This window comes from Drosophila novamexicana, unplaced genomic scaffold (genome assembly GCF_003285875.2).
Source record: "Drosophila novamexicana strain 15010-1031.04,08,12 unplaced genomic scaffold, DnovRS2.1 tig00000108-arrow-pilon, whole genome shotgun sequence".
NCBI lineage: Eukaryota > Metazoa > Arthropoda > Insecta > Diptera > Drosophilidae > Drosophila > Drosophila novamexicana.
The window spans coordinates 346,654-370,085 of record NW_020824772.1 but is presented as its reverse complement, the minus strand read 5'-3'; the positions used below and the strand labels follow the sequence as shown (position 1 = coordinate 370,085).

Here is a 23,432-nt window from a genome sequence, read left to right as displayed (position 1 = left end):
TTTGTTTTCCGTTTATATATATATGTCCTCATAATTAGACATACTGGCAGCACAATGTGTCTTCTCAAAAGCACGTCCATTAAACTAAGTATGGCCTGCACATTCGAATTGGAAGATTTTCCTATTCCTCTAGCGCACTTCTCATTATCTCTGTTCTCTGTTAGTGAACTGGACACCAAACTCGGGCACAACATACTCGGGCCATGCCCAGCTTGGCCGGCAGAGACTATCTTCCTTGTCTCACACCATGCTTTCAGCAGCATCCCCAATACAAGTCTACTTCTGTCAATTTCTCTGTTTACTAGTAATACTTAATCGTTAACGTTCAATGTGAATAACATAAATAATTAGTAGGATATACGATATATACATAATTAAAGCAAGTATGCAGTTATCTCGTGTTTGACTTAATTTCGATAGACCAAATCCGATTTTAAATAACACATAGTTTGGATAGCTTTAAACACTTTAGGGTGCAACATTCCTCGGGCAATCTGCACACTCCACCTATTGACTGGCAGTCTTCAAATATTGTCAAGCGCTCTCTCTAAAAGTGGATTAGTAAGAAGAAATTTCAATTGCAAAATTGTATTGTTAAATGGAACTTAATTAAATCCATACCTGTGACAAATGCTTGGAGAGGGGCATAACTTTGGTATCGTTTCTGTACCTTAAAAATGGATTTACCCGTTTTGGCTGAAATCAACATGACGACAAACAGTATATAATATATGTATACATTTTTGTAATATACATTGCATTCTTATGCTTATGTAGACTGCACCTGTGGCAATTTTATAGCGGAACTTCTAACGTTCGGAATCTTATCCAACAATTTTTTGAAAACATCTTCTTCCGCAACCACAAGTAGCACCATTCCCAGAAAATTTATTAAAAACAATGCGCAAAAAGTTATTTTCATTCTTAATATAGTAATTGCACATCTAATACTGTAAGCAATTCATACATTTTCGAGCTTTTATAGGAAACAGTGGCCATATAAATCGTATGTATTTATATAACATATGTACTTCTGGCTTACATCTGTTTTTTTTGTTTGTATAAGAAAAAGATTTTGATATCGATATACAATATATAAATAATATACCGTGACGCCATTTATATTGGTTAACTTGGAGCAAACGTATGCAACAGGCAAAAGGCGGTATCTTTGACATCAAATGGAATATATATATTTTTGTCCAGTAGCAACAACTGAGTCGATTTAGACATGTCCGCCTGTTTGAACAAACGTTTGTCCATTCATCTCGCCGAACGCATCTATCTCAGACATTTTAAGTGATAGAGATTTATATGCTTGTGAATATTTCATTATTGAAGACCCTGGGTTCCCGGTATCTGCTAGTCAGAACCTCTCTACTAGATCAGTTTTACTTATTTATTTAAATTTTTGTTTAAGGAAAACATTTTAAACGATAAGCATATACGCAGTTTGATTCATTCGTTATACTGTGAACATGCTGTAAATATCTGACTGGCCAGATTTCTTAAATATTTATCGAAACCACATTTATTAGAATAATACTTTAGAATTGTGAGAGCTCTCGACCAAACGATACCCTTATTTTTTTCTAGCTTACTATTTACAAAAAAATAGTCGGTGCAACTTGTAAATATGCTCCAACGGGAGTATAATACAAATATATTAAGTCCGAAGCTCTTCTATTCCTCCAGATAGCAAAAAATTGTCAACCAATCTATATTGATTTAACATACTCTGCAAAAATGTATTTATTTTAATGCCCAAACCTATTGATAGTGTTTAAAATTGTTATATTTGTTCTGTGCAAATCCATGTAATGGGGAAAAGAAAGCATATGACATATATATATTTTCATTGCTCAGCGGACCGCCTGTCGGTTCATCTGTTTGAAAGCGTCGATCTCGGAAACTAAAAGGGTACAGACTTTAAATTTGAAATGTAGGCTTGCTTTAAATAGCCGATAGCTAATCCCGTTTCAAAGCAATCGATATGTATCGCTTTACAATTTAGTTTTTTCGGAACATCCAGGGTTATAAAAGCAAGTAACACTATACGTTGGAATTAGGTTGTAGTAAAGCGTAAACAATTTCAGAATATTTTACTCTATGGAACCCTTTTCCGTTTCGCCAAAATTTCAATAAAAACGTAGCTTTTAAGGTATAGCCGTGAACCTTGATATTTACACATATTGTCATGTCAAACTAATGCTCTGAAAATAAATGTCGAACCATAACAGCAGATGCCTATTAAGATTTCATTTTCCATTGTTTCGGGCTAAGGGCGGAAGAAGTCTTTGTCAATGTGTGTTTTTGTGCATGTATGTATAAAAAGAAGCAGCAGTTTTAACTGGGTGCAGGATGTACCATACTACTGTGGCTAACACAACCCACAATTTTAGTCGGAGACAATTTCTTATATAATTGAATAACTGAATTTTTAAAGAAATAATTAAGGTGCACAGCAACTAATTTATTTAACATGGTTTTTACTAGAAGGAACAGATTTTGCCGTTCTTTAAACATTGAAGCGTGCAGCATTCCTCGGACCGAGTGCAGTTGGTGCCAATTCCTCTGCAGGTGTCCATTAACTCCATGCGCTTCCACTAAATAATCAAATAGACAATATAGTATCCAATGATAAATGTGTTTAATGAAGACTAAATCGCACCTGCGACAAATCATTTCTGAAGGGAATTATTTCGGCATCAGGGGTTTCTGGTGGTTGTTCCATGCTCTAAGAGTAATTCAATTATAAACATTCTATCAAACTATATATGTATTTCAATCATACCTCAGGTAGTTGAACCTTTGATTTCCTTATGCTGGCACTCCCATCAAAATCAATGACATCTGAAACTAATGGGTCTTTTGCCTCACTGGTGATATTTTTGACAACTCCGCTGAGTACAACATTAACCAACGCTCCAAGACCGAAAAACAGCCACAGGGTGCTCCTAGATAGTTGCATGACGAATATTTTCTAACTAGCAATAAAAATTTGCAGCTGCTTTTATAGACGGATTCGGTATGCATGGAATGCTTTTGGATATGTGGATTTGATTTATTTATTGAAAACACATTTGTCTACAATTTCATTTCCCCGATAAGGTTATTTATAAAGCTTAGTGGAAAAAAGCCGATGGCTGTAGTCAACAATTGGCGGACTTTGCCACACGCTCTGCACCGTATCGATGGCCACCTGATTGCGCCAATCGCCAGTTCCCTTCAATAGGCTAAGGAACATGTTTGTGAAGAGGTTAATATCCTCCGGATTGACCGATGCTGAATTCTGTTGCGCCGGCGGGAAATTTGGAATTTTGTTCGCTGCATTGCCCGTAGCGTTGAGCGGCATTAAGGCCTTAGCATTCTACCGATTTGAATGAAGTCCCAGTCAAACAGCTAAGCAATATGATAGTCAAATGCCAACTTACAGCAGCATCAAACAGCAGCAGAGGCAGCAGCAGCAGTGGCATCAGAATCATTTTTTTTCCCCAGTGAGTCTGCTTCTAGTGCTACTTCGAGTGAACTGAAGTGCTCAGCCGATTGGAGCTTGATTTTAAGAGCAGCTTTTAGTTAGATGACCCCGGTCTATAATTAATTGGCAAGTTTTTGCTCGTTTGACATGCAACTCCAATTGCTATTTGCCCAAGTCAAGGTAGTTGATAACATCTGTGTCAAGAGTTCGAGATAATTGAATATTCTCCCCAGTTAAATTACTGGGCAAATATTGAAAGTCAACCAAACAAACCAAGTCCAGGTACAGATAACACTGTTTACATATTAATCAATGCTGCTCGGATGCTTGACCTTAAGGTAGCTGGGTTACATTTAAAGTGGCATAAGTGCTACTCTTATGTTTATGCAGCGGGTAATGCAGTTTTGGCATGCAATATGTAATACAAAGGAACATTTTCTTTAAAATAAAATAAAAGAAAACTATAAAGAAAGTCGTTTTTGAACGACGGCGGGTATTGTTAGACAAAAGGTATCACATGTAGTGGGCTCTACGAATTCACAATTTGCTCCTATCCCCTAAGATATATATATTTTATTAAACTGAATGCACTTTATACGAACCGCTCGGTGAAGAACAACAATCATCAGAAACCAAGCAACGACCGTATGTATGAACGCAAGGATCTTAGAACCTATAAGAACTAGAGACTAGAAATTTTAGATGTAGGTGCTCCTAGTGCCTGCGCAGATCGAGTTTGTTTCCGATAATCGATAACTTACTCCGTTTCCAAGCAATCGATAAAAATCGATACGATATCCTGTTTTTTGGGCAATTTTGGTAAATAATAAGAGCTAGATTCATCAAACTTGACATATAGCTTTTAAAATAGAATATATATATGCATTTGATGTTGGAAGAAGAGGGTTCAGGGTATCCCCTAGTCCGGAGCTCCCGACTAGAACCTCTTATTTGTTTTAATTGAATATATGTATGTTCTATAAATTAAAAGAGGCGAATTTTTGTACTTCCCTCAATTGCAGTCAAAAAACATCTTAACTAATTTGAGCCGGGCAACGCCAGGTAAACTATTTTGTTACACTATTAAACGCTACTTAATTCATTTGAAAAAAAAAAAAACAAATATCATGAACTATTTGCGTATGTTATATCAAAAGGTAGAAAATCAGAAAGTATTGTTTTTTCAAATGATTTTCCACTGCATGAATCTTAAGCTTTATTAAATTGTCAGAAATTATCAATATATATGAGCTATAGTCGAATTCCGCGTAGAGCGGGGAATTCGCAAATTAAACTGTGTGCTGATAAAAATACTTAAATGCGGGCTTCGACTCGAAAAAACCGCAGATGAAATTAGCTGCATTTACATACTCAGATATGGGTATTTTGTTTATATACCTCTTATCAGCCGCTCTGAGTTGAAAAATACTAATAGAAAAAAAAACAAGTAAATAAATGAATAAATGAAAAAAAACGAAAGAGCAGCTATCTTCCGAAAGCCGAAGGTTATATACACTTGCATGCATACAGCAGGCGCTCGTTATACTTATTTCTATACAGGGTTTTCACGCAAAAGTTTCACTTCTGAACGTTTATTCCTGCCGGAGGTATATGAGGTATATGATATAGTAGTCCAGCTCGTAATAAACCAAATTTCATCATTATAGATATATATACATATATATATATATATACATATTTAGATTAACTCTTCTCTATCTATGGGCCTTAGAGTTTTGTCAGAAAGATCGCAACCTCCAAATACAAATTCTTTCCACACTTATTGAGGTCGTTATGAATAGTTTCATACCTCTGACTTTGTAGAAGCGTGAACTAGTTTATTTAATCAAGCTGAAAGTGATGTAATATATATATTCATATATATATATATATATATATATATATATATATATATATATATCTATATATAATATGTATCGTTTATATATGCTAGCTATAAACAAAAGTACTGCCAAAACAAGGTATTTGTTTTCTCATATATTTGCATTCGTAATATTTGTCACACTTGAATTGTTAACATTAACTAACTTTACTTGGAATATTGCTCGTTTCGTATAGTGAATTCTAATTGTTATTAATCATAAAATTTTCAAATCATAAAGTCATTTGACAATATTCAGTACAGTTAAAGAACAAAATGTGCTGTTGCTGAGCTCTTAATTAAATTAAAAATTCAGCTGTAAATATGTGCAAAGACTTGTTTAATAATAAAACACAATCAGTATACAAAAACTTATGCCATATAAATACATGTGGGTAGGTTTAGTGAGTAAGCGGGCTTGTGGCTTCAGGTGACGCACTTATGGAGGTAGGTGTGACAACGCATCGTACAGCATTCGCTGCTATCTGAGCACTGAAAAGCAAATAAATATATATATATATATAAATATATAAGAGTGAAAGTAAGATATACCCTTCATTCGCTTACCATATCGCCAACGCGTTTACAGCGGGGTGCACTCGAGGTTGGAGCAGTGCTTGATGGATTGACTATATCGTATGCTACGCCCGCTTTCTCAGCTGATTGGCTGCTGTTTTCAACAAGCTCAGCTCTTGTTGTGGTCTTATCATCTTGCAGCGTAACAATCTCAAGATCTTCGTTGAGTGGTATATTCGCATGGTATAGAGGCCACCAAAAGTCTGGCAGAGAATTCAAGCCCGTTGGGCTGGCATTGTTTTCAGGATATTTCTCTGGCACTCTGGGCGCGCACTTGTACATATATGTCATACACTTCCGGGAACAACAGTCCATATGCATTTGGCACTAAAGTATGCATATAAATTGTAATTGCTTATGTTAAAACTGTCTGATCTTGCCATATACTCACATATTGTCCATTCTCAGAGCAATTGCGCTTTATTATGTTATCTTGTCGCGCCTGCACATGGCGCATAATACAAGCACACAGTAATATCCATATCGACAGTAATTTAAGGCAGCGGCAAATTGACATTTTCACGTTAAGAGAGTCAAGCATCGACTGAAGCGTTTGGCTTGTGCAACCCGATGATATATGTTGCCCATGGCCCAAATTCGATCGGGTGTTTTGCTCACAAACACAACAATGCAAACGAACGATTCGCCGAAGCAATCGCAAGGGCAATTAATGCAGTGTATTTAGCACAGGCCATACACCGCAAAAAAAGAACAGGTGCCAAACACTTTAACGATCGATTTGAATTTGCGTGTAAGAGTTTTTTATATTTTAAAACAATTTTTATTTGGTGTTTTATATGAAATTAATTTTTTTTGTAATTTTATATACTCTGATTTAAATTCTCGTGCATGCATATTGCATTTATATAGTAATTAAGTTATATAAAGTTGTAAATTATTTTTTAACATTTATAAAATGAAAAAAATAATAATAAAATAATTAATATTTTTCATATGCATCTAAATAACAATTTTCTGAAGTAAATTCGATTTTTGGTTTATTTATTTCGTTTTATATATATAAATTATTATTATAGGTTATGGTATTAATAAATACTTGTATACATGCAGAGACTGCTCGGTCTTGTCCAGAGTCAAAATTATTGTTTTTAAATTTAATTATAAAATTGGAAATTTCATATAGAAATGTGCAAGTCGCTGCCAATTTCTCACAGTGCACAATAACAGACAAGCTGTTCAGCGTTGTGCGCTGTTTAAGAATGGGAAATTAATTCTAAAGAGAGTACTTAAGAGCGCCTAGCTCAAAGGAGAGTCAGGATTGTGCACTGACCTGTCGCAAGTGGATGGCGTGAGCAGAATTCCGATTCCCAAATGTATAAGACAGCAACAACAGCAGCACTCGACGCTCTTATACGATCAATCAGTTGTTATCTTATCAGCAGCAAACAGCAGGCTTTAAACGCTTAACCGCAGTCGCCCCAACGCAACGTTTAGTCGAGTTTTGGTAGCCAACGTGTGTGCTCGCTTAATCACATTGCCGAAATGTTTACTCCGTGTGCTAGTATTATAATTGTGCTGGTTGCGGCACTCGGCTGGTCGCAGGAGGCTGTGGCAGTTGAGGCAGTGGCAACGGCAACGACAACCCCATCGCCACATCTGCTGTCCACGCGATCGCTGCGCCTGCCGAACGATACGTACCCATTGAGCTATCAGCTGGACATTAGCACTAATATACATCTTGGGGATTGGCGCTTTAGCGGAAATACCACCATAGACATTGAGATTAGGCGTTCAACGAATGAGATTGTGCTACATGCAAAGAACTTGAGCGATATTCAGATAACGCTGCGACTACTTGACCCACACATGCCAGAGGCTTTGGGTGAACTTGTGGATGATATTACGCATACGTATGATCCGCATACCACATTTCTCATCGTACATCCGCTCGTTAACTATCAGGCCTTTGAGGCCGGACAGCGATATCGACTGCACATCTCCTACACGGGCCTGATGGGCACTCGTCCTAAGGGTCTGTATTGGATGGCCTATGAGGAGCTGCTCAACAATCGGACTGTGTGAGTTATACTTGTTGTTGTTTCTGGCTGTTGTTGTTCCGGCTTGATAAGCCTCATTGTGTAGCTAGGTTCAAAGGCGCAAATGCATTACATACACAATTACAAAAACGTATTCTATAAACGCGCGCGCGTGCTTTCTTATTATATAATCACAACTCTTTATTTAAACGATAATGATATTCGCATAATTATAACTTTTGCTTTTTTTCTGCTTTTGTTAGTTTTCACTTTTTATACCCTGCTAGCAGACAAATGCTAAAATAGGGTAGCAGTCATATAAACAAAGTCAGTTCTCAGTGTTTAAAAGAGCTAAAGTTGGGAAATTTGATATGTGGAGTTTTGTATACCAAACATGATGAAAAATAATGAATTGCAAACATTAAAATACGCACTTAACTGTTAGTTTATTTATATTCTAGACTGCTATTCACCTATCCTCTTCCCTTAGACTTGACTACAGGGTATTTGTCTGGCCAAACACTCTTATCTCAAGCACACTCACTTGTTGATAGTCACACGTCAAGCGTGGCCTTATCACACAATAGTAGAGTACTCATATTCGTTATGCGCGTCATTCACGTTGCATATAAACAAATCTTCATAGACGCACAAACATTGTGGCGGATGGCTCAATGGTTTTCTTTATAAAGGGGCATGACTGTGACCACAACAAAATCTGGCTGCGACTTGTTGTCAGTCCCTTATCGACGACGACAGCTGAGCAGCAGCCCCGATAAGGCGCTGACAACAACAAAATTTATAAAATAGATTATTTATTATTATTGCCGCTTTCTCAATGAATCTCGATGGAAACAAGGCAATGTGTTTGTTTTGATTTGGCTTTACACAGCGATTCGTATAATGCTGAGAATTGCCTTTAAAGCCAGTTCAAAGAACTAGCAGTTCCTAATTAATTTTTGAGTGTTTCTGAAGATTAAATACAATTTAATATTTAATATTTAATTGTTTACAGCTATGTGGCAGCCACCCAATCGGAACCGACATATGCACGTTTGATCTTCCCCTGCTATGATGAGCCCGCCTTTAAGTCCAACTATAGCATCAGACTGACTCACAGCAGCAGCTTGATGGCAGTTTCAAATATGCCAGTGCTCGAGGTGCTAAATCATGGGTAAGTCTCCTCTAAAGCCTAATCTTTGACTTAGTTATAATGCGATTTCGTATTGAGTGCAGCGAGCTGACAACAACCACTTTCCAGACTACACCGCCCATGTCCACATATTTGGTGGCATTTGTTATCTCCAATTTTGAGCACATCTCGGAGACGTATCGCGGCGTTACGCAGAGCATCTATTCCTCGCCCACAAGCAAGGACAAGGGTCGCACCGCACTAAAGAATGCAGTGCTTACTGTGGCCGCACTGGAGGATTACTTTGGTGTCCGATACTCGCTGCCCAAGTTGGATCACGTGGCGCTTAAAAAGAACCAGGGCGCTGCCATGGAGAATTGGGGTCTAATCACCTTCCGGGACGATAGTCTGCTATCACTGGATGTAACGGACAAGCACAAGCGTTTAAAAAATAAACTAATGCAGAATCACGAGATATCGCATCAGTGGTTCGGTAATCTGGTGTCGCCGGAATGGTGGTCCTACGTCTGGATAAACGAAGGCTTTGCCACCTACTTTAGCTATGTTATAACTGATTTGGTAAGTTGTTGTAAAAGGGATGAATGTCACGCGGACGATTGACTACTCTTCCAGACATATCCCTCTCCTGTATTAACCAAATTATCTGCCTACAGCTGCATCCCGAAGACAGGGTCATGGATATATTTATCAGAGATGAAGCGGAGCATGCTTATAGCTACAGTAGTTTCTTTGATGTGCGCCCAATGACATACTACGTGGAAACCGAGCCGGATATTATGCATGTCTTTGATATTATAAGCTATAAGCGTGCCGCCTGCGTCATCAAGATGTTTCATCACGCCTTCCATCAGAAGACCTTTGTGCAGGGAATTAGCCGTTATCTGAAGAAATTGTAAGTCCCGGAGGGGAGCCACTGAACTGATCAATTGCAATTGATGTGCCATAAGTTTAACGATCTTCCAGCCAATACAGCGTTGTCAGCGAGCAGGATCTGTTCGATGCCATCCAGGAGTCCGTGCTGGAAGATGAACAATTCCTGCAACAATCCTGGGCGCATATGGTGCGTGACATCATGCTGTCCTGGACGCACAGTGAATGGCTTCCCATTGTCTCGGTCATACGGAACTATGAGAACGATACAATCACCCTGAGGCAACGTTCGATACACTCAAAGAGTGAGCACTGGTGGATACCACTGAACTTTGCCAGCGCCCAGTCGCCCAGCTTTGAGCATACGCATGCCGAGTACTTTATGCCGCCGGTCATGGAGCATACGTTGAGTCTGGAGGAACTGCAGCTGCAGCTGGGAGGACGCGACTGGCTGATTGTTAATAAACAGCAGACGGGCTTCTATCATGTGCTCTATGATACGGACAATCTGCAGGCAATTGCACGGCAGCTCCAACAGAATCATTCGCTTATACATGCCATGAATCGCGCGGCGCTATTTCAGGATCTGGCTCCACTGATCGAACGCAATGAGCTCGAATCGGTTGATGTGATCTTTGAGCTGTTCAAGTATTTGAAATTTGAGGAAGATCTAACGCCCTGGAGTCAGGTGGCCAACACCATAGAGTTTCTCGACTGCAATCTCTATGGCACCACAGCCCATTCGCTGTTTAAGCAGTTCGTGCGTCGTTTGGTTGCGCCCACATTTCTGCGTCTCTTCCACAAACATGATACTGCAGAGGCAACCATGGATATACTGGCACGCTCCGATATCTTGCACATGGCCTGCCGTGTGGATATGCCCGAATGCCTGGACTATACGCATCGGCTGGCGCATGAGTATATCTTCAAGAATAATAACTTTGAGAGCGATTATCCGGATTATTATGCCATGCACGATATTATATTGTGCATGGGTGTGCGACACCTGAGCGATGAGGAGTTCGGCAGGTTAATCGATTTGCTGCATGTTACGGATCGAAATTCTGCCTATTATGATGATATGATTTATTCGCTGCGCTGCACACAAAGTCATCAGCATATGCGACACTATTTGAATCTGTTGCTGGGCGAGAATTCCACGTATACTTTGCTGAACGAACGGGAGGCTATGATGTATTTGTCCTATGTATTCAAATCGAATATGGCGGCACGTTCGGTTATCTGGCATTTTATAGACCAGAACTACAAGTTGCTCGCTCGATCCACCTTCTTTGTGCAGCTGTTTAATGATATTACCGAATTCGTGCCAGAGCGTCAAAAACACCATGTAAGTTTTTACTATCTGAATTAGCCACGTTTTATTAAACAGCATTTCCTTCAACCATTTAGTTTGCCACGTTGCGTCAAAATATTGAAATGTATCTGCAACTGGAGCATCTCAGTCCCAAGCAGCCTTTGATATCTATAGACTCGCGGCGGGTGGGCAAGAAGATGCGCAACAGCGAACAATTTTTGGAGAAATTCGAGCGCCAAATACACAATTGGCTGCTCAAGGAACTGTCCCCAGCTGGCAGTGAAAACACCTATACAGCATCTCTCAGCGTGGCCAACGGGTCCAATCGACCCGCAGGCCTATTGAGTGCGGCCAGCAAAATGGTACGCAGTGCGTTACGCGTAAAGCTGCAGTTTTAGCCATTGTATTAAGTGTATAATTTAAGTCGAAAGTTAACTAAAATAAATTTAACTAAGTAGCAAAATAATCGAAATTAAGTTTAGGGTAAAAAAAACTAAACAGGGAAGCTGCGCCTACCAAAAATCCAATATCCAAAAAAATCCATGAAATATCGGAACTATATGCGATTTTTATCATTTAAAAAATGTCTTACATATTTTGTAGTGTGTATTAGCGGTGCATAAATGAAAGGTTTTGCTTTACTAATTTTTTATGTATTTTCGCACTTATCTCTCTTATGCTCCGCCACTTCTCCTTGCTATCTCACTCTCTCTGTCATTCTCTCTCATATTTACCCCAACCACTCCCACTCTTTGTCTCATTTTCTTGCTTTTGTCTCTAGCGTACTTTCCCCCTCTCTGTCGCTCTCTCTCTCTCTCTCTCTCTCTCTCTCTCTCTCTCTCTCTCGTATTATCGCTCTTAATTACTCGCTCATAAAAATCACCTTTGTATGCGATTTTCCTGAATTAATCCAGAGGCTTTTAATTCATTTACTTCAACCAATTGTTAATAGGGAATTTTTAATACACGTAAAGTAAGCAATACATTCATTGATGACCTGCTGCTGATACTATTATGAAACTTGGTAGAAATTAAAAGTCATTCACTTTTATCATGAGTGTAAGGTTGAATTTCTATATAAGTGCAATTGTACGCGTAAACTATTTTAATGCAGCAACCAAATTGAAATCATTTATAGCCCATGTCTAGAGATAAGCTGGCTAACCGATGGACAATCGATTTTATTACGAACCAATAACTACTCATGTAGCAAATACCGAACCAACTTAACTACTTGGGCTAATGAGTGCATTAAGTGTACTTTATCGTTCGTTTATCAGGGAGTTATCTATATGATGATTGCCCTGCAGGATAAGATATGAAGTTTTCTATAAATTCGAGAGCATTGCATAGCCGAAGCTTTATATATATTTAAATTTAGAGCGCTCGACATGGCGCGTTGGATGTTGAATTCGTGGCCGTTGCTGCTGCTGCTGGTTGCGGCTAGTCAACAGGCTCGTCTGCCGCCGGTGGAGGATGTGGTGCAGCTGGAAACGAAAGGATATCAGGCCTTATCGGGATCGTTTGAAACGCGCGAGGATAACAACAGCGAGGATAACTATCGATTGCCCAACAATACGGTGCCCATAGCCTACAATGTGGAGCTGTGGACACAAGTTCACAATGGCACTCGTAACTTTAGTGGCAGTGTCACGATCGACCTGCAGGTGCTCGAGGCCTCCAATACAATTACTCTGCATGCGCGTCAAACTGAAAATTTTGAAGCCATACTTCAAAGCAAGGATTCTGCGACGAGTGCACCGATAAGTCTGAATGTGAATTATGAAAACACACGCGAATTTCTGACCTTCAAACCGGTCGACGACACAATAAGCTTTGCCAAAGACAGTAACTGGACGCTAAGCATCAACTATACGGGTCTGTTGCGCAACGATATGGGCGGTTTTTATATATCCACCTACACGGATGACAGCAATGTCGTACAGTAAGTTTATTGGTATTAAAGTATGTGAATCAATCGATTTGATAATTGAACGGCTTACTCTCCAGCTATCTGGCCACCACACAGTTCGAGAGTACCAATGCGCGTCACGCCTTCCCCTGCTACGATGAGCCAGCCAAGCGGGCCAACTTTACGATTACCATCCATCACGATCCCAGCCACAATGCCATCAGTAACATGCCAGTGAATGAAGCCGAATCGAGGTGAGTGTGAGTGGGTTAAAGATGATTTGCTAATCAACATCGATCTTATGATAGCAACGGCAAAACGGTTTTCCTAACAACACCCAAGATGTCCACCTATTTGATAGCCTTCATTGTCTCGGAGTTTGAGTCCACAGGCGGCGAGCTAAATGGTTTACCCCAACGTGTATTTTCGCGCAAGGGCAAGCAGGATCAACAGGAGTGGACCCTCTGGTCCGGCCTAGTAGTTGAGGCAAGCTTGGAAAAATATCTTGGTGTGCCGTTTGCGCTACCCAAACTAGATCAAGCGGGCATACCGGACTTTTCAGCCGGCGCCATGGAGAATTGGGGCCTAGCCACCTATCGGGAGCAGTACATGTGGTGGACCAAGGAGACATCCACGATTAATCTCAAAACGAGCATTACTAATATTATTGGACACGAGTATGCGCACATGTGGTTCGGAGATTTGGTATCGCTCAAATGGTGGACCTATCTGTGGCTCAAAGAGGGTTTCGCCACCCTCTTTTCATATGAATCCAATGATATAGCCTTTCCAGAATGGAATACCTATCAGATCTTTCATGTGAGTGACTACAACAGCGCCCTGATAAATGATGCTTCCATATCTACGCCCATGTCGCACTACGTCCAAACACCCAATGAGATATCGGGACGCTATGGTACCATATCCTATGCCAAGCCAGCCAGTGTGTTGTACATGTTCAAGAATGCGTTTACCGATGCTGTGTTTCGACGTGGCCTAAACAGATACCTAACTCAAAAGTGAGTATTTCAAATGGAAGTCCTATTTCTCCCGATTGACTGACAGACTGATGACTGACGATCAAAGACAAACCCAAGCCGTAAGAGCTAGAAATCTGAATTGTGTATAATTGAGATTATGGAGATTTCTCCTGGAACTGTGCAAAACCTATTCCGCCGACATAAAACACATTTTTAAAGATCTTCGTGAAAATGTAGCTAAGATTTACTTTTAGAAATTCCAATATAAATGAGGTTGTATTAGGGAACGTTAATTTTTTTGTCTCCCCTCCAACTTTCAAACTAATTTTGAAAAAGCTCTATTTGTAAAGATGTATATGTTTGTTAGAATTTATTTATATTTATAAAATATTTGTTTCCCCCAGTCAATACAACTCCACAGACGAGTGGAATTTGTTCGCCTCACTGCAGGAGGCAGCCGATGAGCTTGGCCTCAAATTACCCGCTGGGGTTCCTGACATATTCTCCAGCTGGTCCACACAGGCTGGTTTTCCCTTGCTAACCGTGGAGCGTAACTATGAGACTGGCACCTTTACCATTAAACAGCAACGTTATCTCAATGACAAGGATGCTGCAAATGAAGCCACCTGGCATGTGCCCATCAACTGTGCTTCCGCCTCCAATCCCGATTATCGCAACACCACCGCCTCCCACTATTTGCTCAAAGTAAAGGAGCTGACAGTGAGCGATGTACAAATATCGAAGGATGACTGGTTGATTCTAAATAAACAATCCACTGGCTTTTATCGTATATTGTACGATGAGGAGAACTATCGGCTAATTTCGCAGGGTCTACTAGAGCAGCCCTACGCCTTCCATACGCGCAATCGGGCTCAGCTGATGCACGATGCGTATCGCTTCGTGGATACGGGTCGCCTTAGCCAGGCCACACTGTTTCAGCTGATGGCATATTTGAGAAATGAGGATCAGTATGCGCCCTGGTCCACAGCCAATAGCATATTAACTATTTACGACACATATCTACGCGGTGATGTGAATTACGTGCATTTCCGCGAGTTCGTAATCGAACTGGTCGAGAATATCTTCAATAAGCTGGGCGTCAACGAGATTCCTGGTGAACACTATCTAAACAACTATCTGCGCGTGACCCTAGTCAGTCTGGCGTGCCAGGTAGGCAGTCCCAAGTGCTATCAACAGTCGCATGAAAAACTGCAGGATTCTCTGAATAATGGAGCTCCCATCGAGCCCACACTGAGGACACAGGCCTATTGCGCCGGGCTGCGCGAGGCCGAGGATACAACCTTTAATTTAGTTGTTACCAATCTGCTGAACTCCAATGATGCCACCGATCGCAGCACATATATCTCTTCGCTAGGCTGCGCGCAGAATGCCGACCAGCTGAAGAGATTTGTAGCGTACTCCATCGACGATACAAACAATCTAAGCTATTCGGAGCGCACCTCCGTATTGAGTGCTGCCTACACCAGGAGCGAGGCGGGTCTGACGGCTAGCTTGGACTTCTTGGAAGCGAATTGGAAGGCTTACGGTGACCTGGGCACAGGCACTCAAAAGCCACTGGACTCAGCGTTGCGTGGCATTGCCAGCTCGGTGGTTAGCGAGTCGCAAAAGAATCGCGTAAGCTGAAAATTCTATTAAAAATAGTGCCCAATTTTCATGAACTTTTCATTACAGCTTAATGCGCTGGTGGACACAGTCAGGACCAACGGAGCTGAGTATCTCGCAGATAACACAGAGACCGCTGTACAGGCCAACATGAAGACCAACTTCGATTGGTTGGATGTGCATCGTGATCCGGTCATAAACTGGCTAGTTGCCTATCGCACCAACGGCAGCAGCTCCCTCTCTGCCTCGACTTTCGCCATACTGGCAATGTTCGTAACTCTGCTTTTGTGCAGATTCAATTGAATTCAGAATTCTAGAAAATAAATCGATAACAAATCTAAGGAATTCCCCCTCCGTTATTCTTGTAAATACATTCATAGTATATACACATATTTCGCAGCTTTTGTATTTTAAATGTGGTGAAATTTTTTAATTTTTTTGTAGCAGTACCTTTAAAAACAATTGCTATAGTTTGATTAACTGGAATTTGGTTTTATTGCCCCCACTTCAGTTTGATCAATCTTATCGCCTTTTACACAGCACTAATATAGCCGTGATAGTTGCGACTAAAACCTATATAACATTTTCATTACCAAATGTACACATCATGATTCGGCCATAATTCCGATAATATTCGAACTTTATGAACCACACAAGCCTTGAATGCTTCGAGTGGCTGTTTGTCAAGGGCAGAGTCATAATTTTATTCTGTTTTGGAAAAAAAAAAAACATGAGTCATTAGGGTTGAATATCGTCCAACATTTGTATGTATTCAAGAATCTAGAATCCGATCTAATCGTGTTCATCTGCAAATCTGAATAAAATCGACAATTGAGACATTACAAAGCAGATAATTTAGGACTGTGATACTCTGCATTAAAATCGATCTTTATGTTGAATTTTCTAAGTTTTAACAAAAGGCAATGCCTTTCGATAACCTGATCTACGATAACCAGTTAATATTCTGTTTAGCTTTCGATAGTTTTCATATTCTTTAAAATCAGCATCCATATCCTAGTCGATCTAGCCATGTCCTTCTGCCTCTCTGTCTGTCCGTCTGAACGCAACGATCTTAGAGCCTATATAAGCTAGAGACTTGAAACTTGGTTTTCCTAATGCCTTCGCAGTACGAGTTTGATTCCGATCATCGATAACTTGCTCCTTTTTAAATAATCGATCAAAGTCGATATCTAAATCCTGTTTTTTTATCAAATCTTTAAGTTTTTAGAATAGAATAGTGTAAATATATATAGTATATTTCATTACATAGCTATTGCTACCACCCCGCTAAAATCACATAGCTATAAATCAAGTAAATAAACCAAATTGTATTGCCCACCAATTAAAGTTCGAATTCTAATGCAATTGTCTTTTTGAGACTATACGAATATTCTATAGTACAATAAGATCTACTGTTGAAAATTTCATCAAGTTAGTTAAGAAACACAGAAGTTACTAAACAACACGTGCTTAAGCTGGACACCTGTTTGCGGCATCCAGCGCAAATTGCAAGATTTTTCAGCACACACACATTCACGCTGCTTCTTTATTAAATTTTATCAACATTATTGTGATGCAATTGTGATGTGTATGTGTTCTTATACCCTTGTAGAGGGTATTATAATTTTGTCGTGAAATGTGTAACGCATAGAAGGAGACAGTTCCGACCCCAGAAGGTATATATATTCTTGATCAGCATCAATATCAGAGTCGATCTAGCCATGTCCGTCTATCTGTCTGTCCGTATGTATGAACGCAAGGATCTCAGAGCATATAAGAGCTAGAGACCTGAAATTTGAGATGTAGGTGTAGCAGATCGAGTTTGTTTCCGATATTCGATAGGTTGCCCTGTTTCCAAGTAATCGATAAGCATCTATATCAAAATCCGGTTTTTTGGGCAATTTTTATAAAGAAGAGGGCTCGGGAGCTCCCGACTAGAACCTCTTACTTGTTTTTTTTTTTTTGTTTTTTTGGGAATAGCTTGATTTTTGGTTTCTCAAATATTTAAAAACCATATTTGCAAATGAAGGAAGTGGTAATGCTACTCGGCCACTTTAAACTATGTGTAGGGTATCTTCTAGTCGAACACCTTTGTATTTTCGTAAATGCCCTTTGATTCTCACGTGACTGACCGATCTTCGATATTTTCCTAATTATATATCATAAGCTTAACTGTTTTCAACTGATAAATTAAATACAAATAGTCGGTAAATTTAGGTTTCTTCACTAGAATTTTTATTATAGTTTTTAATTGGAGATACATTATCTTAATAGGTAATATAACTACTTATCATCAAATGACATTAGTATCTTGAATTGGCGTCCACTTGATTTCTTATCTAACCTCTCATCCACACCTGACAACCGCATTCAAGGAGTTCAATTGTTATAGCCAAGGCGCACGCGTTCCACTTAACACAGCCAATTCAAAGATCGTTTCTTTGATTTACGGCATTTGTTGGCCAACCAATTGAATTGGGCGGTGGCAAGGCTTAGGGGCGGCCCTGAATGATTAAAATAATCTTTATGCCTGGCTAGGCGATAAGACGAGCTCCACTAGTTCATATGTACGAGCGAAAAATTGTCTCGGTTGGGCCGACAATTTGGCTTAAAAGTGGAAAGCAACCAAGCGCTACCCAGTTGTTGTCCAGTTGTCGTCGCACCGTTGACAACATGGCTCGCGTTCTTGTCACGATCTTGGCCCTGCTGCTGGTGGTGGCCACCACCGCCCATGCGGCCGTTGTACGGAACTTTCCCCCTTTTGAGCAGCTGCAGCAACTAGAGAATCCCAATTCGCGCTTAGCACCACGTGCCGACGATGACACCTATCGGTTGCCCAACAACACGGAACCTGTGGAATATACCGTCGAGCTGCACACGAATGTGCACACAGGCGACACAGGCTTTAGCGGCACGGTTGCCATAAGCTTAAAAGTTTTGGAGACCAGCACAGTTATTGTAGTGCATGCGCGACAGCTGGAGAACTTTACGGCGACCATACGCAAGGATGGAGAGACAACTGACACTGCACTGGAAATCACACACGATACAGATCGTGAGTTCCTAAAGCTGTCCGCCAACGATCTTACCTTTGAGGAAGGCACCAGCTGGCTGTTGACTATCAAGTACGAGGGTAATTTGCGAACGGACAATGGGGGCTTCTACTTGTCCACGTATACGGATGAGAATGGTGCTACCAAATACTTGGCCACCACACAGTTCGAGAGCACCGATGCACGTCACGCCTTCCCATGCTATGATGAGCCAGCCAAGCGGGCCAACTTTACGATTACCATCCATCACGATCCCAGTTACAATGCCATCAGCAATATGCCAGTGGATGACTCTAAGACCAGGTTTGTTACACCAGCCAAAATGTGAAAGCCTCACCTGTGGTATTTCCATTAAATTTCTATAGAGTTTTTACGAAACTCCTACGAAATTTCAATGAAATTCCTAAGGAATCTCTATGGAATTTCAACTGGATTCTTATTCAATTCCTTTTTAATTTTCTTAGCTCCGGTATAACTGCTTTCAAGACCTCTGTCAGGATGCCGTCCTATCTGGTGGCCTTCATTGTGTCGGAGTTTGTGTACTCGGAGGGCGAGCTGAATGGGTTGCCCCAGCGCGTCTTCTCGCGCAAGGGCACCGAGCATGAGCAGGAATGGGCACTGACTACAGGCATGCTGGTCGAGAAGCGACTTTCCGGCTATTTCGGTGTGCCTTTTGCTCTACCTAAGCTGGATCAGGCGGCTATACCCGACTTTGCAGCTGGTGCCATGGAGAACTGGGGTCTGGCCACCTATCGTGAGGAGTATTTGCTGTACAATGTCGAAAACTCTACTATTAATACGCAGACGAACATTGCCACAATCGAGGCGCATGAGGATACACATATGTGGTTTGGTGACCTGGTTGCCATCGAATGGTGGAGCTATCTGTGGCTCAAAGAGGGCTTTGCCACGCTATTCGAGAACCTAGCCGTTGATTTGGTAAGTGACCTAGTGGCTAGTTGAAGATTAACGTATGCCTAACATCAATTGATTTTCTGTCTAAGGCCTATCCAGAGTGGGATATATTCCAAACCTTCCATGCTGGCTCTTATCAGAGCGCTCTCATTGCTGATGCCAACCCCAATGTGCGACCCATGACGTATTTTGTGGAGAGGCCATCGGAAATTTCCCAGCTCTATGACTCCATTGCTTATGCCAAGGCCGGCTCCGTGCTAGACATGTGGCGACATGCGCTGACCAACACCGTGTTCCAGCAAGGTCTGCACAACTATCTGGTGACCAAGTAAGTGGATTTCTGTAGGTTGCAACTGAAAAATCATGAAAATGTGTATCTTCTAGGGCCTACTCCGCTGCCAACGAGACAGATCTGTTTGATGCCATTTCGCTGGCCGCCCGCGAACTGAACTATGTTGTGCCGGCTCTCGTCGGAGACATGCTCTCCAGCTGGACGCGACAGGGTGGTGTCCCACTGATCACTGTGGAGCGCAACTATAACGATGGCTCCTTCACTATCAAGCAGGAGCAGTATACCAACGATAAGACATATACGAGCGAAAAGCTCTGGTATGTGCCTGTAAACTATGCGGTTGCATCGAACCCTGATTTCCGCAATACTGAGGCCACACATTATCTGCTCAATGAGAAGGAGAAGAGCGTTGCCGACGCTAAGCTGACCAGCGATGATTGGTTGATCCTGAACAAACAGTCGACAGGTTACTATCGCATCAATTACGATGAGCGCAACTGGCAGCTGATTATTGAGGGTTTGGCCAATCGCTCGCATAAGATTCACCCTCGTAATCGTGCCCAACTGATCAGCGATGCATATCGTTTCGCTACGAGCAATCGCTTGTCACATGCTCTGCTGTTGCAGCTGCTCACCTACCTGCCGCAAGAGAATCAATATGCACCCTGGTCGGCGGCCAATACCGCGATTACCCTGTTCAATCGGTATCTGAGCAGCGATGAGTCCTACGAACATTTCCAGTTCTATGTCGCCGCATTGGTCAGCGATCAATTCGACAAATTTGGCGTGAATGACATCGATGGGGAGCAGCATTTGGTCAAATTCACCCGCAACGTGGTCATTAATCTGGCCTGTTTGGCGGGTCTGAAGAGCTGTCTGGACGAGACGAACGTCAAGCTACAGGCTTTGGTCAATCAGGGCACTCCGATTGAACCGAATCTGCAGACGCCCGTCTACTGCAATGGCCTCAAGCAGGCCGACAATACGACATTTAACTTTGTCTATGACAAATTGATGGACTCCAACGATCAGGCCGAGCGTCGTCTGCTCATCTCAGCCCTGGGCTGTTCCCAAAACGAGGATCAGCTGATGAAGTATGTCTCCAGCAGCATTGATCAGACCAACAAGCTGCGCACCCAGGAGCGCTACACGTTGCTCAGTCCCACCTATTCCCGTGGTGAAGTGGGTCTGCTCGTCTGCATTGATTTCCTTCTCGAGCATTGGCAGGAGTATGGCAATCTGAATCCTGGCTTTGGTGGTAATAATCCACTTGCCGCTGACATTGAGAGCATGGCTGCCTATGTGGTTACCGAGAGTCAAAAGCAAAAGCTGCAGCTACTGATCGATACGGTCAAAGGCTCTGAATTTGTGCCCGACACATTGCAAGCCAACGTGGATACCACCATAGCGGCCAACATGGAGTGGCTGTCAGTCAATCGGGAGCCCATCATTTCCTGGGTAACTGGCTTCCGCAACGGCAGTCCCGCTAAGACCGCATCTGTGCTGGCCCTAGCCCTGTGCCTTTTAGCCGCCAAATTGTTCTAGGTATTATGTTAGGAGCTACTAAGTTAGCTTAAGGTCTTCCTCGTTCGCAGCTATGTATATATACAAATTCTTTACATTTCCGTTTGCTAATAAAAAAAAAAAATGGTCACGTCATTGCCAAATACTTTAAGATTTTGTCGCTCAGTTTATTGTGAATGTTATAGCTCTATGTAGCCCGATAAGAAACTATTATCTACTCTTAAGCAAAAATATTATAGTATTTATGAAGCTTTCGGGCAGGAACATTTTTTTTTACTATTCAATTTAGAAATTTTACGTTTATGTTCATCATAAATAGCTCGATACGAGCAATACGATCGCATGGCAACAATAACTGTTAAGTGTAAATCATCGATAACGATAACGAACAATCGGCGATTGGCTAGTCCGTTCATGACAAGCGCCATTTTCTATTTTTGATCAGCTGCTAACATTGAATTTAGGTTGTCGCTATTGAATGACATCAAAAATCCTATTTATAACTCGAATTCCATTAAGATTTATGTACAACATTATTTCGTCAAATGCATGCAATTCGAATTTGAAAAAATTTCCATAGTAAGCAGCACTTCTTCCCGAGTGGTCTAGACGCAGGCGGTAGATTAGAAATAAACTCCATATCACCATTATTTTATTGGCAATAAAAACTACAATTCTTAATACTATTTTATTAGACAAAATTGCATGTAATGCCTCTTATATTTTCAATTTATGATTGGAGCGATTAGATAAAGATTCGTTCGTTTTATTTCAAGCCACTATCAATTACAGAGAAAGATGTAAACATGTATGAACGCACTTTAGGGCAAATAAGTTGCAAAGTGACTCATTTCGGATTCCTAAAGTATGAATATAGTTTTAATTTTGTGATAATTAAAACCCGAATATTATATGTGTATGATATAAAATGCTTTTAAATATATAGTTAATTAATAATAACATATACATGGCATACTTGATCGAAGATTAAGTTGAAGTGCCTGCTATCTGATAACAATGATATTTCTAGCACACCAGGATGAAAGGTAAAATATGTGCTAATAAAAGCATTATCTTTGCAAAGATTATTTATGTACCTTGTTGTCGTAAATTGGACTTAAAAGGGAATCAAGTATATACATATTTAAAAAAATATATATTTTATATAGTTTTTTTAATGTTCTGATCGTTGTAACCATTTAACTAAATCGAGCATTGTTTGTCCATCTTTGACAGCTATTATTTATAGAAGCTTGCCCTGGGAAATCAAGATTGATTATATATATTCTTCTATATCACACGTACATTAAGATTTTTTAATACCACCCTAATCCAAATCTTTTAATATCAATAAGAGATAAAGCTTGCTATCTCTATTTCTTCAAAACTGGACTGGAACAGTATATCATTAATCTAGTAGTGAATACATAGCATCAGACATGTCTTCATTACGAACATACCATTTCACCAGCTCCTCTCACAGTTATTACTTTTCAATTTAATAGGTCCGAGGTATACAAAGATTGTTTGATTAAACAGTTTTTCCCCAATTCTTAGCTCTATGTGCTCTGAGTCATATCCGTTATGGCAACTGGATTAAAGTCCAGCATTAAATCTATCAATATATAACTGTCGGCCATGCTTAAGTTTTTGATTGGCAAATGCACACAGAGAGCGTAAATCACCGCCTGACTCTCTTATCGGAGCCTCATCGTAATCGTCATATAATCTATAAGCAATGCGCACTTATCTTGAGTAAAATAAAATGTTTTAAGGTTAGAGATAAGTCGCTGTTATAGCCATTTAAAGGCTACATATATAGTACCGCCGATTGGCAGCTGACTTTAGTTAAGTTTTCGAAT

At 40.6% G+C, this 23,432-nt stretch overlaps 5 protein-coding genes and 1 long non-coding RNA gene across 6 annotated transcripts; 3 read left to right on the top strand and 3 right to left on the bottom strand.

Annotated features, from left to right (window-relative positions):
* Positions 1–294: 294 nt before the first annotated feature.
* Positions 295–927, bottom strand: LOC115772030. The gene is made up of 3 exons (XR_004019013.1): positions 785–927; positions 622–696; positions 295–547 (listed from the first exon to the last, which is right to left on the bottom strand). It is a non-coding gene; the product is annotated as an uncharacterized LOC115772030 (long non-coding RNA).
* Positions 928–2,454: 1,527 nt separating this feature from the next.
* Positions 2,455–2,971, bottom strand: LOC115771646. The gene is made up of 3 exons (XM_030717450.1): positions 2,795–2,971; positions 2,672–2,737; positions 2,455–2,606 (listed from the first exon to the last, which is right to left on the bottom strand). The coding sequence occupies exons 1-3, from the start codon at positions 2,969–2,971 to the stop codon at positions 2,493–2,495; spliced, it is 357 nt and encodes a 118-aa protein (XP_030573310.1). The 3' UTR covers positions 2,455–2,492.
* Positions 2,972–5,669: 2,698 nt separating this feature from the next.
* LOC115771919 lies at positions 5,670–6,464 on the bottom strand. Its single transcript, XM_030717812.1, has 3 exons — positions 6,328–6,464; positions 5,928–6,263; positions 5,670–5,852 (listed from the first exon to the last, which is right to left on the bottom strand). The coding sequence occupies exons 1-3, from the start codon at positions 6,451–6,453 to the stop codon at positions 5,787–5,789; spliced, it is 528 nt and encodes a 175-aa protein (XP_030573672.1). The 5' UTR covers positions 6,454–6,464; the 3' UTR covers positions 5,670–5,786.
* A 975-nt stretch (positions 6,465–7,439) lies between these two features.
* LOC115771645 (aminopeptidase N) lies at positions 7,440–11,719 on the top strand. Its single transcript, XM_030717449.1, has 6 exons — positions 7,440–7,975; positions 8,949–9,107; positions 9,170–9,644; positions 9,740–9,978; positions 10,050–11,304; positions 11,367–11,719. The coding sequence occupies exons 1-6, from the start codon at positions 7,440–7,442 to the stop codon at positions 11,667–11,669; spliced, it is 2,967 nt and encodes a 988-aa protein (XP_030573309.1). The 3' UTR covers positions 11,670–11,719.
* Positions 11,720–12,662: 943 nt separating this feature from the next.
* On the top strand, positions 12,663–16,135 carry LOC115771865 (aminopeptidase N). Its single transcript, XM_030717745.1, has 5 exons — positions 12,663–13,216; positions 13,282–13,437; positions 13,492–14,202; positions 14,568–15,798; positions 15,856–16,135. The coding sequence occupies exons 1-5, from the start codon at positions 12,663–12,665 to the stop codon at positions 16,087–16,089; spliced, it is 2,886 nt and encodes a 961-aa protein (XP_030573605.1). The 3' UTR covers positions 16,090–16,135.
* A 2,314-nt stretch (positions 16,136–18,449) lies between these two features.
* On the top strand, positions 18,450–21,771 carry LOC115772049 (aminopeptidase N). Its single transcript, XM_030717989.1, has 4 exons — positions 18,450–19,142; positions 19,304–19,778; positions 19,844–20,082; positions 20,139–21,771. Exons 1-4 carry the CDS (start codon positions 18,460–18,462, stop codon positions 21,589–21,591), a joined length of 2,850 nt encoding a protein of 949 aa, XP_030573849.1. The 5' UTR covers positions 18,450–18,459; the 3' UTR covers positions 21,592–21,771.
* The last annotated feature ends 1,661 nt before the right edge of the window (positions 21,772–23,432 follow it).

What these genes read in the sequence shown, in the direction of transcription:
- LOC115771646 (XM_030717450.1), bottom strand. Translation starts at nt 2,971, where the DNA reads ATGCAACTATCTAGGAGCACCCTGTGGCTGTTTTTCGGTCTTGGAGCG. An exon ending in CAAAGGTTCAACTACCTGAG is followed by an intron (nt 2,738 to 2,794) that starts GTATGATTGAAA and finishes AATTACTCTTAG; the next exon opens with AGCATGGAACAACCACCAGA. An exon ending in TCAGAAATGATTTGTCGCAG is followed by an intron (nt 2,607 to 2,671) that starts GTGCGATTTAGT and finishes TTGATTATTTAG; the next exon opens with TGGAAGCGCATGGAGTTAAT.
- LOC115771919 (XM_030717812.1), bottom strand. Translation starts at nt 6,453, where the DNA reads ATGTCAATTTGCCGCTGCCTTAAATTACTGTCGATATGGATATTACTG. An exon ending in GCTCTGAGAATGGACAATAT is followed by an intron (nt 6,264 to 6,327) that starts GTGAGTATATGG and finishes TGCATACTTTAG; the next exon opens with TGCCAAATGCATATGGACTG. An exon ending in GTAAACGCGTTGGCGATATG is followed by an intron (nt 5,853 to 5,927) that starts GTAAGCGAATGA and finishes TTTGCTTTTCAG; the next exon opens with TGCTCAGATAGCAGCGAATG.
- LOC115771645 (XM_030717449.1), top strand. Translation starts at nt 7,440, where the DNA reads ATGTTTACTCCGTGTGCTAGTATTATAATTGTGCTGGTTGCGGCACTC. An exon ending in CTCGAGGTGCTAAATCATGG is followed by an intron (nt 9,108 to 9,169) that starts GTAAGTCTCCTC and finishes TATTGAGTGCAG; the next exon opens with CGAGCTGACAACAACCACTT. An exon ending in AGCCGTTATCTGAAGAAATT is followed by an intron (nt 9,979 to 10,049) that starts GTAAGTCCCGGA and finishes ACGATCTTCCAG; the next exon opens with CCAATACAGCGTTGTCAGCG.
- LOC115771865 (XM_030717745.1), top strand. Translation starts at nt 12,663, where the DNA reads ATGGCGCGTTGGATGTTGAATTCGTGGCCGTTGCTGCTGCTGCTGGTT. An exon ending in GATGACAGCAATGTCGTACA is followed by an intron (nt 13,217 to 13,281) that starts GTAAGTTTATTG and finishes CTTACTCTCCAG; the next exon opens with CTATCTGGCCACCACACAGT. An exon ending in GTGAATGAAGCCGAATCGAG is followed by an intron (nt 13,438 to 13,491) that starts GTGAGTGTGAGT and finishes ATCTTATGATAG; the next exon opens with CAACGGCAAAACGGTTTTCC.
- LOC115772049 (XM_030717989.1), top strand. Translation starts at nt 18,460, where the DNA reads ATGGCTCGCGTTCTTGTCACGATCTTGGCCCTGCTGCTGGTGGTGGCC. An exon ending in AGAACCTAGCCGTTGATTTG is followed by an intron (nt 19,779 to 19,843) that starts GTAAGTGACCTA and finishes TTTCTGTCTAAG; the next exon opens with GCCTATCCAGAGTGGGATAT. An exon ending in CACAACTATCTGGTGACCAA is followed by an intron (nt 20,083 to 20,138) that starts GTAAGTGGATTT and finishes TGTATCTTCTAG; the next exon opens with GGCCTACTCCGCTGCCAACG.